This window comes from Oenanthe melanoleuca, chromosome 11 (genome assembly GCF_029582105.1).
Source record: "Oenanthe melanoleuca isolate GR-GAL-2019-014 chromosome 11, OMel1.0, whole genome shotgun sequence".
Lineage (NCBI taxonomy): Eukaryota > Metazoa > Chordata > Aves > Passeriformes > Muscicapidae > Oenanthe > Oenanthe melanoleuca.
This window is the reverse complement of record NC_079345.1, coordinates 6,979,168-6,992,951: the sequence shown is the minus strand read 5'-3', so window position 1 is coordinate 6,992,951 and position 13,784 is coordinate 6,979,168. Positions and strand designations below refer to the sequence as shown.

Below are 13,784 nucleotides of genomic sequence, written 5' to 3'. Positions count from 1 at the left end.
ATTTTACTGGAGGCTTTGCAGTGGTTTGTGCTTAAGTAAAGCAAAGTAAAGGGCACGGAACTAAGGATTGTTTTTTTATCAGTGAAGGATAAAGGATAGCCCTGGGCAACCAGGTTAACATAGCATTTGATGGATTTGAAATCCTCCTAGCATCGTCTGGCATCAGTAATTCCAGCAAGTTGGATTCCGGGGATGCCTGGATCTAATCATAGATTATCCTGAATTGGAAAGGATTCACAAGGAACATCAAGTACAACTCCTGACCGTGCACAGGACTACCCCAAAAATCACACCATGTATCTGAGGACATTTTCCAAATGCTTCCTGAAGTCTGGCAGGTTTGGTGCTGCAATCATTTCCTTTCAGTGCATCGCCAGACAAGCAGCAAGAGCAGTGGGAAAATGGAATCACAGAAGCAGTAAGATCATGGAGTCCAACCACTGACCCAGCACTGCTGTGTTCACCACTAAACCAAATCCCCAGGTACCACATCCACACACCTTACACAGGCATGATGATTTCACCACTGCTGGGCAGCCTGTCTCAGCGCCTGGACACCTTTTCCATGAAGAAATTTTCCCTGATATCAAATTTAAACCTCTACTGGCACAACTTGAGGCCATTTCCCCTTATCCGATTATTTGTTACCTGGGAAAAGAAGCTGGCTCCACCCTCCTGTGAGGGAGTTGTTGAGCGATAAGGTCCCCCCTGCGCCTAATTTCTGCAGGCTGAGCCCTCCCAGCTCCCTGTCTAGCTCCACACCAGAGCTGTGCTTCAGACCTTCCTCAGCTCCACTGCCCTTCTCCGGATTCGCTACAACACCTCCATGCCCTTGCAGTGAACTTTGCAGATTTTATTGTCATTAGCCGGTGATGTGGGTGTTAGTGACTAGCCCAGTTGTACCTGAAAAGCTTCAAAGGTAGAAGAAAACCTGCACAAAACGCCGTTTGTGGTGTCCGTTTTGGCCAGGACACCTCATGGCAGGGATAAATATTTACCCCGTAATTCCCTACTTTGCGGGTTTGGGTGTCGCAGCCCAGCCCGCAGCTCTGAGCTGTCCCTGGACAGTTTTTCCGCCCGGTCCGGCGGAGCAGCCGTGCGCAGCCCAGCCCGGCGGGGCACAAGGAGCCCTTTATGGGGGCGCACAGCGGCTGCTTTGTGCCGCGGGCTCTGGCCGGACACTCACCTGAGAAGGGTTCAGTGTGCGCAGGGAAGGGCGTCCCGGGGGTGGCGTGTCCTCCGCTCGCTGTCCCCAAAAGCCCTCTTCACCTTTTCACCCCCCAGCTGCTGTCCCTGCGCAGCGGTCTGGCCATGCTGGCGGTGACAGGGAGGAGTGTGGGGGCTGCACCCCACTTGTTCTCACAGCCCACCCTCCTCGAGATGGGTGCGGGGGGACAGCTCGAGTGCTTGGAGAGCTGGGGAGCCGCAGTTTTGGCCAGCCATGTGCTCGGCTCCTGTCAGAGCTATTGCAGAGTGAAGTCTCCTGGACACAAGGAAGCCCAGCCCCTGTCACCATCCCCTGCTCACCAGTGCCAGGGAGCCCTGCTGTGCTATCCAGGCACTGCCAAGGCAGCTGAGGGCAGTCTGGGCTGTGCAGGATGTTCAAGGCAGCGTGTTGGAAGTTGTGCCTGCCCATGGCAGTGGAGTTGGCACGAGATGATCCCTCCCAACCTAAACCCTCCATGATTCAGCCCATCTCCCATTTTTATGCTGGGGGATTCTTCAGCATGGCCCCAGGAACAGCGGTGCTGGAAGGGACATGGATGCTGCGTGACCCTGCAGGGGCTTGCTAGCTCTACTGGCACCTCAAGCTCTGTAGGTGGCCCTGCCATTAGCACAGCCACCAGCTGTCCCCAGCAGCCTTGCCCCAGGAGGACAAAACATAGAGCAAGGAGGACACCCTTCCTACAGCCACTTTTATTAGAGATTACAAGATACAAGAAGTTGAATCTGCATGCCAAGTGCTGTTGGCTCACTCTGTGTGCCATGTGGGCAGAGAGGAAGGGGGCTGGCAGAGGCAGGCACCCCCGGGCTGGTCCTTCCATTGGCCATGGGGTTTCCCCTATAGGGACACAGTTTTTGCTGTGATGGCTATGAGAAAGCATTTATGGAAGAGAAGTATCTCCAACGGGACAAAAACTGGGACCACTGAGCTGAACCTGCTCCATTGCTCCCTGGGAAAGGCCCTGGCCTGACCCCACACCATCCTCCAAAGGGAATCAAAACACATATGGGGACACAAAAGCTGTGACCTTGAAGATGTGCTTGCCCAGGAGGACTTTGTGGGAGAACTCGCTCATCTCCAGCTCCACCTCCAGCGTGGCTGGCCCCGCCACGGGGCTGGTGAGCAGCAGCTCTCCCGTGTGCCGGTCCGAGCGCCGCACGGCGAAGACGCCCTGGCCCCGGCCGCCCGTGATGGCGAAGCGCAGGCTGTCACCCAGCGAGCGGCTGGTGGACATCTTGAAGAGGACACGGGGCACGGTGCGGTTGGCCTGGAGCGGCAGGTAGTGGAAGGAGATGGAGCTGGCAGCCAGCTGGCAGGCTCGGCTGTCCATGGGGCAGGGGTTCCTCTCGCACTGGCTGCCAGGAGAGAGGGGTGCCACACTCAGTGCAGTGGTTTGGCTCTCAGGGAGCTGCACATCCTCACACACAAGCCCAGCCTGTGCCATAGGCAGCATCTCCAGCCCTGCTGTCGATCCCGAGGCAGAGCAACCCAAAACAGCCACATCCAAGTAGATCCACATCATTGGAATCTCTGCCTCATCCCTGTTTCTGGCAGGCAAGTGCCATGGCTTACAGGAACACGGCTCTGGGTGACACCCTGAGGCTGAGACTGTGTGGGTGCGACAGTCGCAGCTGAAGGCCAGGGATGGAGCCCTGTGTGCCTCCTGAAGAGGAATCTGTCAGGATCAGGGATGCCCCTCTATTTGGGTGGCACGAAGCAGTTAAATCTCAAGAGTGGGATGGCTGGGACTACTGGAAGGCAGCTGATGGCATCACACAGATGTGCAGCAGAGGAAAATCAGCATCATTCCCCCCGGGCTGTTGCTCTGAGAGGGCCAGGATCCTAGATAAAGCCACCATGTATTGGGCTGCTCCCACCTGCACCCCCAGCATGCTCATCAGGGAGCATGCCATGCATACCTGAGCACCTCATGAGCCAATTTGTTCTGGTTGGCACTCTCTCTGCTGCCCCTGGGTGACACAATACACTCCCAGGACACATCATCCTGGGATATGGCATGACACACCCCAAGCTACACACAGTAGGGTACTCACAAGGCAGAGGTCTTGACATAGGTGGTGTTGTGGCGCGGTGGGGGGCACTTGGGGCGCACGCAGCGGTGGCCCCCGAAGGTGTTGATGCAGAGGTCACCCTGGCTGCAGTTGTGCTGCTTCCCAGCGCACTCATTCACGTCTGTGGTGGTGACACGGGGTGAGTGGGGCTGTCTCCCTCTTCCCATGGGAGGCTCCCTGCCCTGCACCCTGGGTTCTTACCCTCACAGGCATTGCGGTCAGCATGGAGCAGATACCCAGGGGGGCACAGGCAGCGATAGGAGCCAGGGAGGTTGAGGCAGTCATGGAGGCAAATCTGTGTCTGGGGGCTGGACTGGTAGAGCTGGCATTCATCCACATCTAGGGTGGACAAAGTAGGGAATGGCCTGAGGTCCCATTACTGCCAAGTTTTGGTTGCCCCCCTCCATCATCTTTACCCCCCTTTTACCTTGGCACACGCCACCAGGTTGCAGCTGGAAGCCAGAGTCACAGCTGCAGCGCCGGGACCCGGAGCGGCCCTCGGCACAGCGCGGCTGGCGGCTGAAGGAGGTGTTGCTCAGTGTCACCCAGTCTGCAGGGGACAGCAGGTGTCACATGCTGGGGCATGGGGACATGGTGGGGGCCCAGGTTCCAGGGGGCTGCCAGGGAAGGGGGAGACAGGCACAGCGTGGCCAGGTACTGCCCCCACGGGAATCCCTGTCCTCTGCAACCCAAATCCAGGCACCTACAGGAGTAGATGGGGCTCTGGCAGTTGGGGCCTGACCAGCCGGGGGGGCAGAGGCACGTGTAGCTCTGGTTGCCATCCACACAGGTCCCGCTATTGGCACATGGGTTGCTGGAGCAGTCATCAATACCTAGGGAGAAGGAGCCCGTGAGCATCAGCTGCTGAAGCGCACCCTTGCCCAACCCCAGCACCCATTGCTGCAGCTCCTGGACAGAGCAATGGAACCCCACAGCTCAGGGTGACAGAGGAGCCATTGCTGGCACCCCAACCCTGCCCCACTTCACTTCTGCAGAAGGGCTGGGTGCCGCTCCACGTGCGGTTGTGCCGGCAGGCGCGTGTCTCTGAGCCCACCAGCCGGAAGCCGGCGTCGCAGACAAAGTGAACCTCGTGTCCCACCCGCAGGCTCCGGCCCAGCATCCGTCCATTCAGGGGCACTGCTGGCTGCGGGCAGATCTCTGTGGACAGGCAGACATGGGTGGGGATGGACACGGCCAGCCTGGAGCCAACCTCAGCCTGACAGGGAGCCCAGGCTGTTTGTGTGGGTCCAGGGATCAGAGCTGGCCCCGTGGGGATGTCACCCAGGCAGGATTACCATTGCGTTTGGTGGCCGGTCTCTGCAGGTGGCTCTGGAGAATGGAAAGCTGCTGCCGCAGCCCGCGTGTGCCCTGCAGGTGGGCAGCCTCCTGCGCCACCAGCAGCTTCTGCATCTGCCGCACCACGCTGAGCGCCTGCTGCCGGTTCAGGCATTCCTGGGGGATCACAGGGACACCCCAATCACTCGCTGTGCTCCCCTGCCACCCTGCCACAGCCTGGGAGGACCCTCCAAGAAGGCAGCATCTTTGGGGTGAGTTTTGATGTCCTGCTATGGACAGAGCCCCTTTCTATCTGGGCTGGGGTCTGACCCTGGCTCCGTGTCTGCTCCAGCCTCAGCCCCCATCTCCCAGTCCTGCTCTGGCACTTGGATGCTGTGGAGAAGCTGCATACCCTGAGTGTATTTAGCATCATTTCACTGCTGCAGGGCAAAAGCCCCATGACCATGCCCCTGGCCCTGGCAGCTCCACAGGTGCTGTGGCTGTGCTGTACCCCCCACTCTGGGCCAGTGTTGGGCTGCTGGGGTGTGAGAGGTGGGTGCTGAGCAGCTCAGAGAGGGAGATCAGTTGAGGGGCTGGAGGGGAGAGAATGCAGGTCCTTACCTGGGAGCTGCCAAGGGGCAGCTGCAGGATGCCCAGGGCCAGCCAGGCTGGCAGTGGGATGAGGAGCATCACGCTGGAGCTGACGGCAGGGGCAAGACGCTGACGGTCCGTTTCTGCTCACAGCCGTGTTCCTGCACTCACTGGGATTTATCCGCAGCCTGTGCCCATGTGTTTGTTGGTTTTTCCCCTGCCTGAGGCTGAGCTGTAGGAAAGTTTCCCCTTGGCACTGGTTCTAGCCTCTCCCTTCCCTTCCCTTCCGTTCCTTTCCCTCTCTGCACATCAGAGGCTTTGGAGCCTTTCATGTCCCAGGGCCAGCAGATATCGGGGCCAGGCAGCGGCTGTCACGGCACTGACGGTGGTACCAGCAGTGCCGGGCTTACCACAGGGCCAGTCCTGGCTCTGGGGCTCCCCGGCACGCAGAGATGCAGGATGAGGCTAATCCCGTGCACTAGCTAAGCGTGGGAAAGTCTCCTGGGAGAAAAGATGACTTTGGGGGGGTTCTGCTCACCGGTGGGGCTAGGGCTACTAGGAAGGGTAGCCCAGGAATGCGGACTCACTGGACTCATCACAGCTTTGCTGGGGTGAGCTCAGCCCTGGCTGGAGTTCAGAGGGGAACCCCAGGGTGCTGCTGCAGCCTGGAGCTGGGGTGCAGTTGGTGTTATGGTCCACATTAACACAAGGGTCAGGATTGATGTTAGAGTCAGCATTAGGGCTAGGGATGAGGTTAAGATTAGGGTTAGGATTAGAGTTGGGGTTAGGGTTGGGGTTAGGATTAGAGTTGGGGTTAGCATTAGTATTAGGTTTGGAGATAGCATTAAGTTTAATGTTTTGATTAGCATTAAAGTAATTGTTAGGGCTTTTTTTTTTTTTTGTTAAGATTAATGTTAGTTTTAGGATGAGTGCCAAGGATTCAGATTCATATTAGCAGGAGTGTTTGCATGAGAGTTGGTGTTGGCATTAGCATCAGTGCCAGGGTTCAGGCCAGGGTCAGGTTTAGACTCAGGCTGAGGGAACCGAAGCATTTAGAGCTGGGTTTATGCTGACACCCAGCTCAGCCCTGACAGCTGGTGCATAGGATGCTCCCAGTCCCTCCTGCCTGTGGCATTTCAGAATCCTGAGCAGGGATGTCTGGAGCCCACATCTCTGCCCTGTGCCAGGGTAGTACCTGGGATTGGTTCTGGGAGCCCTGTGCTGGGGCAGAGCTCTCACGGTGCTGTTGAGCCCCCTGAGCATCCTGGGCTCTGGGGCCCCAGGTGGCTGCCGAGACGCGGCCCCCTTGGGCCCAGCATCTCTCCCGCCGCCGGCCCCCCGCTCTCACATCCTCCCATCCTGTAACCACGCTGTCCAGCTCTCTGAGCGGGTATTTGGCTTCATGCCCGCAGCGGTGTGCGTTACCTCCCCGGCATGTTTAATTCATGGGGCAGGAGGAAGGCTGGCAGCAGGGGCCCCCTTGCTGCCCCAGCCCCTTGGCTCCCAGTCTCCCAGGGTCCCCAAGTGGGTGCCGCTTTCCAGCCCTGCTCTGCTGCCTTCGCACCCCGAGCGCGGCCGGGCAGCGGGGCTGGGGCAGGGCACGGAGGGCTGACCCCGCTGCGGGACATCCCGGCGGGGCTGCGGCCCGGGGCCCCGGGAGTTGTCTGCCACATTCGCTCCAGCGAGCAACTGTTTTGACAGAGCTATTACTCACCCGTCAAGCTTTTGTTCCCGCTGCCCAGCGGTGCCTGTCTGGAGTCCTGAATAGGATCAAATCCTGCAACCAGACACACACACACGCACGCAGGAGAGCGCGGCCGAGCTCGCCCCAAAGCCAGAGCTGCTGCGGGGCGGCTCGGCTCTCCCCAGTCCTCCCTCCGCAGCTTGGGGGTCTGCTCCCCCCATCCCAGGACCTACATGAAGCCCTTGGTCCTGCTGGTTTGCAGCCTCCTGGTGTGGAGAGTGGGTGAGACGAGGTCGGATGCTCCAGAAAAGTTGTCCCCGCTGGCTCCGGGAGGTAACTGGTGGAGGGGCTGCCTCTCCGGCAGCAGGGCTGGGAGGCGGCTGGTTTGGGGGGTGAGTGCACCCTGAGCACCGTCCCCTTGGGCCAGACCAGATGTTTGGGGGGCTGGGTGGGTGATGGGCACCCGGGGATGGCAATGGGGGGCTTGGTGGGTGATGGGGGCTGAGGATGGAATGGGGCTGGGAGAAGGGGCATGGACTTGGTGATGGGATGGAGCTGGGAGGCTCTGGGGTTGGTGTTGCAATGGAACCAGGGGGCTCTGGGGCTGGTAATGGGATGGAGCTGGTAATGGAATGGGGCTCAGGATCCTGCAGCTGCCGATGGGGGCTAATGATGGGTCTTGCCCAGTGGGGAGTGGATCCTGGCAGGACAGAGGTGGGGGTGCAGAGAGGATACATTCCTGGCAGTCTCAGCCCACCCGTGTGAGACGAGGGCCCAGCGGGCTGGCCCCCCCCCCCTCGGCCCCTTGCCCCTTTTGTGCTCCCAGCCCAAAAGCTCTTTCTTCTCTCCCCTCAAGTCTCCATGGAGACCCGGGTGCCTTCCCGGTATCCCCGGCTGCGGTCGGACCCTTCAAGGGGAATTCCCACGGCCTCCTGAAGGGTCCTGCCACAGCCAGGGATATGGGGAGGGCATATGTACCCCTCATCCCCCTCGGCCCCATCCCTATCCCCTGCTGTCCCCCCCAGCTCTCAGCACGAAGGAGACCTTCCTGGTGCTCTCACTGCATAACAAGATGAGGAGCAAAGTGCAGCCCCCTGCTGCCAACATGCAGAAGCTGGTGAGCCCCCCAGCAGGTCCCGTGTCCCCCACCTTCGATGTCACATCCACCTCTCACCCCATGCCCAGGGAGGTGGGCAGCCCATGGCTGATATGCAGTAATTTGCTAACATGCCAATGAAGCAGAAGAGCTGGCTGGTGTGGGGCCCCTGGGGAAGAGCATGCTACCAGCACTGCCACATCCAGGGCACACCAAAAGCAGGGCTGGTCCCTTGAACTGCCTTTTGGGGTCCCCCATTCCTCTCTGATGCCTCCTAATCACTCCACATCTGCACACACCAAGGGCACAGAGTTCTTTGGAGCCCTTCGCAGGGTCTTCCATGCCACGTGATGGCCTTTGAAATTCCCCAGCCACCTCACACCTGAACACACCAAAGGCAGGGCTGGTCCCAATGAGTCCCTTGCATCATTGCCCACTGTCGATGCTCTGATGTCTCCCAGTCACCTCCTGGACTGACCATCTTGTTCCCCCCATCCCTTGGGCTGTTCCCTGGGTGGCTCATGCTCATCCCTGCAGGAGTGGAGCGAGGAGCTGGGGCGGCTGGCGGGGGCACGGGCAGCCAGCTGCCTGGAGGGCCCCGCTCCCCCACCGTCCCCCCAGCTGGGCTGGAGCGAGGCCCTGCTGCCAGCGGGCGCCGGAGGCTTCGGGGCCGTGCTGGAGCTCTGGTTTGCTGAGGGACAGCGCTATGACTACAGGACAGGGCGCTGCGCCGGCAATGCCACCTGCCGCCATTACACCCAGGTGGGCATGGGGGACGGGGGGGGCTGCTGGGGTTCGGGACCCCAGTGACAAACACTCTCCCACAGCTGGTGTGGGCCACAGCGGGGCAGCTGGGCTGCGGCCGGCACCGCTGCACCGGCCCCCACGGCCCCAGCGAGGCCTTCACCTGCGCCTACTCACCGGGGTAAGGGGCTGGGGCTGGGGCTGGGGGTGTGGCTGCAGGGGGTGTGGCTGGGTGGGGCTGTGAGGGTGGGGCTGGGTGTGGTGGGTGTGGCTGAAGGGGGTGGAGCCTGATGTGAATGGGCGGGGCTTGGCTGTGGGTGGGCTCCCAACCAGGCGGGGCCCTGGGTTGACCGATGGGATGTGTGGTGGTGGAGGGGGGACGGGCGGGACTGTGCACTGAAGTGAGTGGGGCTGGGTTACGTGGGTGGGGCCTGGAGATGCAAATAGGGATGGTTTAGAAGAGGGAGGGTTTGGATGTTCTGGGCGGGGTTGTGTGTTGAAGTGGGTGGGGTTGCTTGCCATGGACAGGACCCAGTGCTAGAAATTATTTGGGCTGGGGAATGAAGGCAGAGGGGTGATTTAGAAATGGGTGTGGCTTTGCAATGTGGGCTGGCCCCAGAAGGGGGTGTGGCTTGCCCGGGTGGGTGGGGCATCTTCCTCCAGCTGCCTGTGGGGCCAGGGGCAACTGGGAGGTGGCTGGGATGCCCATCCTGCCCTACAAGCAGGGACCCTGGTGCTCCCTCTGCACTGCTGGCCTCTCTGGCTGCTTCAAGTCCTGGGACCACAGCGGCGGGCTCTGCGGTGAGTCCCCCCTGCCACCACGGCCTCTGATGTCCCTGGTGATGCTGCCTCCACCCCGATGCCCTCACTGTCACTGTGGTGTTTCCAGAGGTGCCCAGGAACCCCTGTCGCATGAGCTGCAGGAACAGTGGGCGCCTCGACATGAGCAGCTGCCAGTGCACATGTCCCCGGGGCTACACGGGCAGGTACTGCCAAGGTGAGAGGGCACCGTGCAGCCTTTAGAGGCTTGTGTGGCTGCTGCAGGGCACGTGTGTGCAGGGTGGGTGCAGGACATGCATGGGCACAGCCGGTGCAGCATGGGCAGCACAGCCAGCACGGGGGGCAGGGCTGCCGAGCCCCCTGACAGCTGATGCAGTGCTGTGCCCACAGTGAGGTGCAGCGGGCAGTGCCTGCACGGAAGGTTCAGGAAGGAGGAGTGCTCCTGCCTCTGCGACGCGGGCTACGGTGGAGCCGAGTGCGGCAGTGAGTCTGCAGTGCTATGGGGTGACATCAGGGATCCACAGTGGGGCAAAGGGTCCTCTGTGGGCCCATCTCTGCTGGCACAAGGACCCACCTGCTCCTGCCTGTGTCCCCAGCAAAGATCCATTTCCCCTTCCACACCTGTGACGTGCGGATAGACAGCGACTGCTTCATGGTGTCCCCTGAAGCTGACACCTACTATGGAGCCAAAATTAAATGCCAGGTGAACTCCTGGGGTGCTCTGAGCATCTCTGTGTAGCTGAAAAGTGCCAGCCATGCTTGCAGCCCCCCTGGGCATCTTTCCTTTGCCTGGAGCAGTGCTGGGCCACGCACTGTGTGTGTGGGGCGGACTCACTCCTTTCCTCACAGGAGAAAGGAGCAATGCTGGCCCAGATAAGAAACCAGAAGGTTCAGGACATCCTGGCTTTCTACCTCAGCCGTTTGGAGATGGGTAACAGGGTCACAGACACCGATTTTGAGACTGGAAACTTCTGGATTGGTGAGAGACAGCAGTAGGCAGGATACAGGGTGCCCAGGATGCTGGCAGACATGCCAACCTACCTCCTGCTCCCTCAGGTCTCACCTACAAGACATCCAAGGCTTCCTTCCGCTGGGATGTGGGTGAGCCATCCTCGTTCACCAGCTTCGCTTTTGGACAGCCAGACAACCAGGGGTAAGTGGATCTAGAAGACACTGAACTCTGCATGGTGTCACTGCTGACTGGCTTCACCACCATCCTGGTGGGACACAGGTTTGGGAACTGTGTGGAGATGCAAGCATCAGCTGCCTTCAACTGGAACGACCAGCGCTGCAAGACCCGAAACCGCTACATCTGCCAGTTTGGTGAGTGAGCAGCTGGGAGCCCTCCTGTGCTCTCCTGGGCCCTGGAGGTGCCAATCCCCAGCTCTGCTGTGTCTGTCCCTTGTTACCACTCCTCCCCAGACCTCTGTGTATGTCCTGGGCTGGGAGGCACTGACTCTACACATGCCATTGCAGCCCAGGAACACATTGCCCTGTGGCAGCGGGACCCCTGAGCTGGTAGCCCTGGGAACTGGCCAGTGCTGGCTGCTGTGCTGAACCTGTGGCTCAGGAGGACCCTGGTGCTGTGCCAAGCCCGGATCATGGCTCAGGAAGATCTCTGCACATCTCACTTGTGCAGGGAATGAGGGGCTGAGGGGACCCATGGCACTGGGACCTGGCAAGAAGGGGTGTGCTGTACATCAGCATCCCTGAAACAGCATCTTCTTCTGCCCCTCACCTTCCTCTGTTACCATCACTCTGCAACACCCTGGGCATGAGATGTCCCTTGCAACAGCCAGGTAGAAATGCATCCTCCTCCGAAATTGGCAGCTGGGCTGTGTCTGGACTGTGACGAGGGCCAAGGGGGCTCTTTGGGGGTGCAGACCTTGGCATAGCTCAGGGTGAGGACTGGGCTCAGTTCTGAGCCATTGTGCTGATCTGGGTGAGAACACCCCAGCCTGGGTGGGTTTCTCACCATCACCTGGTCCTTCATCATCTTCCTGGTCATTAATAAAGACCCTCTCTCCCTTGGGAAGAGCAGTTTGTCTCTTTTTCCTCCCCTAAGCCCACAAGACTCTCCCTAGCCACAGCCCACATCCTTCCTGCACTGGGTGGAACCTCCAGTTTCATCTCTGGAATGGGTTTGCAAGCCTTGGCTGAACTCGTCTTCAGCACATGGGGTTGTCTTGGAGGGATGGTGTTAACCAAGAGCTGCTTCTTCCAGCCCCAGGATGGCCCCAAGTCACAGCACCCTGAGTGCTGGGCGCAAGCTCGTGTCCCCAGCACTAGTGGGTGACAGTGGGTGCTTTTGGAGGCAATGTGCCACTCCTCCATTCATAACAGCCCACTCCAGTGCTGGGCTGGAGTGGGAATTAAAATATCTTCATCTGGGGTGTTTCATGGCCTGTTGGCTGTGCACTGTCAGCTGAGGGAAGCACCATCCGCATCGCTGGGCTGGGCTTAGGGCCAGAGCCATGAGTGCAGCTCTGCCCTGTATCCCAATGGAAAATACTCAGAATATTCCTGACCAGCCCACCATGGTGCAGCCTGGCAGACAGGACACCTGCTCCACTCCATCCCCAGGAATAATCAGATTCCAAGGAAGTACCTAGCACCCCCTGAACTCCTCAAGGACAGTGGGAGTAGAGGGGGTGACCCCCACTTGTAGCAGAGGCCCCAGGAGGGCCATGCAGGCAGAAGACAAAAAGAAGATTTATTATTACAAAAAAACTAACAAAACACAACTCCACCACTTTGAAACACAGCCTGGGCAAGGAGTCCAAGAGATGTGCAGTCCATGCCATGACATAGTTCCTGCTTGGTGCTGCCTAGATGCTGCCTGCACAGATGGATATGGTGGGGAGCCTGGTGCTGTGACCACCCTGGGGTGAGATGTCGGGTCCTGGAGCAATTGCTTGGAGGAAGGTCTCAGGCAGGAGCTGGCTGCAGAGGCAGTATGGAGGGTGTTCTTCGGGGGCTTCAGCAGCATGCAAGGCTATTTGCACCAGTCAGGAATGGTGTCCTGCAACACGAGGGCTTCTCAGGCGCACTCCGGGCTGCTTGGGCAGTGTGGGGGGGGGGTGCAGATTCCTTGAGCACAGTTCTTGGGTCTCCAGCTGCGTGGGCAGCACAAGGGGTCCCCAGCACTGGTTGGCTCATCCAGTCTCCAGCAGCATGAGGCATGGATCAGGCTGGGTCTGGGGGTTCACCAGCAGTTACAATTAAGCTTCAACTTAATAAACTTCTAAAATTCTAAAAGTAAACTTATTTTAATCCCCAACAGCGATGTGTGGATCAGGAGGCTCCAGGGATCTCCGCCAGCACTGAAAGCAGCTCGGGCGGGCTCCGGTTGACGCCCCATCCCCAGAGTGCGGAACGCAGCTCTCACGGGCACTCAGGCACTGGTGGCAGCGGCGGTGGCGGTGGCGGCGGCAGCGGCGGCGGCATCGCGGCGCTGGGCGGCCCTCAGCAGGCTCTGCCGCAGCACCGGGTACTGCCGGTGGCAGCCATCGAGCCCGAGCCGCAGGGCCTGAGCCCAGTCCTCGGGCGGGCCGCCGCGGCCGCCGCCCAGCACGGCCGACACCTGGTTGAGGGCGGGCAGCAGGGCCAGCGTGAGGCGGGCGGCGGCGCGGCGCTCCTCGGGCTCGGCGGGCTGCAGCATCCATGAGGCGGCGGGCGCGGGCGGCCGGCTCAGCGCGCAGCCCACGGCCAGGTCGTACATCTCCACGCCCGCGTCCGCCAGCGCCAGGGCGGCGGCGCTGACGGCGGCGGCCAGCGCCGAGCCCCCGTCCTGCAGCAGCAGCGCGCTGACGGCCAGGCGGGCCCGCGGGTAGCGGCCCAGCCGCACCGCCGGCTCCAGCGCCTCCCGCAGCGCCGCCGCCGCCTCCCGCTCCGCCTCCCGCTCCGCCGCCGCGCCCGGCCGGCCCCGCGCCCCCCGCCCCGCGAACGGCGCCCGCCGGAACTCGCAGAGCAGCCGGCCCGGCCCGGGCTCGGCCGACTCCCGCGGGCCCCAGGCGGCGCACAGCACTTTGGTGCCGCTGCCCAGCTCCACGTAGGCCGAGCCCTGCGCCTGGCTCAGCAGCCCGGCCCGCGCGAACAGCGGCCGCAGCGCACACGGGTCCCGCGGCGCCAACCCCGCGCCCTCCTCGCCCTCCTCATCCTCGGCCGCGCTCGCTGCCCACAGCGCCGGCGGCTGCGACTCCTCGGGGCCGCGCAGGCGGCGGTGATCCAGCGGCATGCTCGGCAGTGAGCGGGCGGCGGGGCGGGCCCGAGCAGGAGGAGGGCACAGGCTGTGACTGGCAGTGGATCCCACCCCAC

The 13,784-nt window shown here is 61.0% G+C and overlaps 3 protein-coding genes across 3 annotated transcripts; 1 reads left to right on the top strand and 2 right to left on the bottom strand.

The window, feature by feature from the left end:
• Positions 1 to 1,904: 1,904 nt before the first annotated feature.
• Positions 1,905 to 5,262, bottom strand: LOC130257891 (fibulin-7-like). The gene is made up of 8 exons (XM_056500827.1): positions 5,194 to 5,262; positions 4,593 to 4,749; positions 4,285 to 4,455; positions 4,005 to 4,130; positions 3,725 to 3,847; positions 3,499 to 3,636; positions 3,280 to 3,418; positions 1,905 to 2,580 (listed from the first exon to the last, which is right to left on the bottom strand). Exons 1-8 carry the CDS (start codon positions 5,260 to 5,262, stop codon positions 2,220 to 2,222), a joined length of 1,284 nt encoding a protein of 427 aa, XP_056356802.1. The 3' UTR covers positions 1,905 to 2,219.
• Positions 5,263 to 7,080: 1,818 nt separating this feature from the next.
• LOC130257854 (C-type lectin domain family 18 member A-like) lies at positions 7,081 to 10,981 on the top strand. The gene is made up of 12 exons (XM_056500758.1): positions 7,081 to 7,180; positions 7,873 to 7,964; positions 8,481 to 8,705; positions 8,771 to 8,868; positions 9,367 to 9,488; positions 9,577 to 9,684; positions 9,858 to 9,950; positions 10,064 to 10,170; positions 10,317 to 10,446; positions 10,524 to 10,620; positions 10,699 to 10,790; positions 10,944 to 10,981. The coding sequence occupies exons 1-12, from the start codon at positions 7,081 to 7,083 to the stop codon at positions 10,979 to 10,981; spliced, it is 1,302 nt and encodes a 433-aa protein (XP_056356733.1).
• Positions 10,982 to 12,161: 1,180 nt separating this feature from the next.
• Positions 12,162 to 13,759, bottom strand: EXOSC6 (exosome component 6). Its single transcript, XM_056500443.1, has one exon. It carries the CDS (start codon positions 13,702 to 13,704, stop codon positions 12,862 to 12,864), a length of 843 nt encoding a protein of 280 aa, XP_056356418.1. The 5' UTR covers positions 13,705 to 13,759; the 3' UTR covers positions 12,162 to 12,861.
• Between the last annotated feature and the right edge of the window lie 25 nt (positions 13,760 to 13,784).

What these genes read in the sequence shown, in the direction of transcription:
- LOC130257854 (XM_056500758.1), top strand. Translation starts at nt 7,081, where the DNA reads ATGAAGCCCTTGGTCCTGCTGGTTTGCAGCCTCCTGGTGTGGAGAGTG. An exon ending in CCTGCCGCCATTACACCCAG is followed by an intron (nt 8,706 to 8,770) that starts GTGGGCATGGGG and finishes ACTCTCCCACAG; the next exon opens with CTGGTGTGGGCCACAGCGGG. An exon ending in CACGGGCAGGTACTGCCAAG is followed by an intron (nt 9,685 to 9,857) that starts GTGAGAGGGCAC and finishes CTGTGCCCACAG; the next exon opens with TGAGGTGCAGCGGGCAGTGC.
- LOC130257891 (XM_056500827.1), bottom strand. Translation starts at nt 5,262, where the DNA reads ATGCTCCTCATCCCACTGCCAGCCTGGCTGGCCCTGGGCATCCTGCAG. An exon ending in TGCCCCTTGGCAGCTCCCAG is followed by an intron (nt 4,750 to 5,193) that starts GTAAGGACCTGC and finishes GTGATCCCCCAG; the next exon opens with GAATGCCTGAACCGGCAGCA. An exon ending in TGACCGCAATGCCTGTGAGG is followed by an intron (nt 3,419 to 3,498) that starts GTAAGAACCCAG and finishes TCACCACCACAG; the next exon opens with ACGTGAATGAGTGCGCTGGG.
- EXOSC6 (XM_056500443.1), bottom strand. Translation starts at nt 13,704, where the DNA reads ATGCCGCTGGATCACCGCCGCCTGCGCGGCCCCGAGGAGTCGCAGCCG.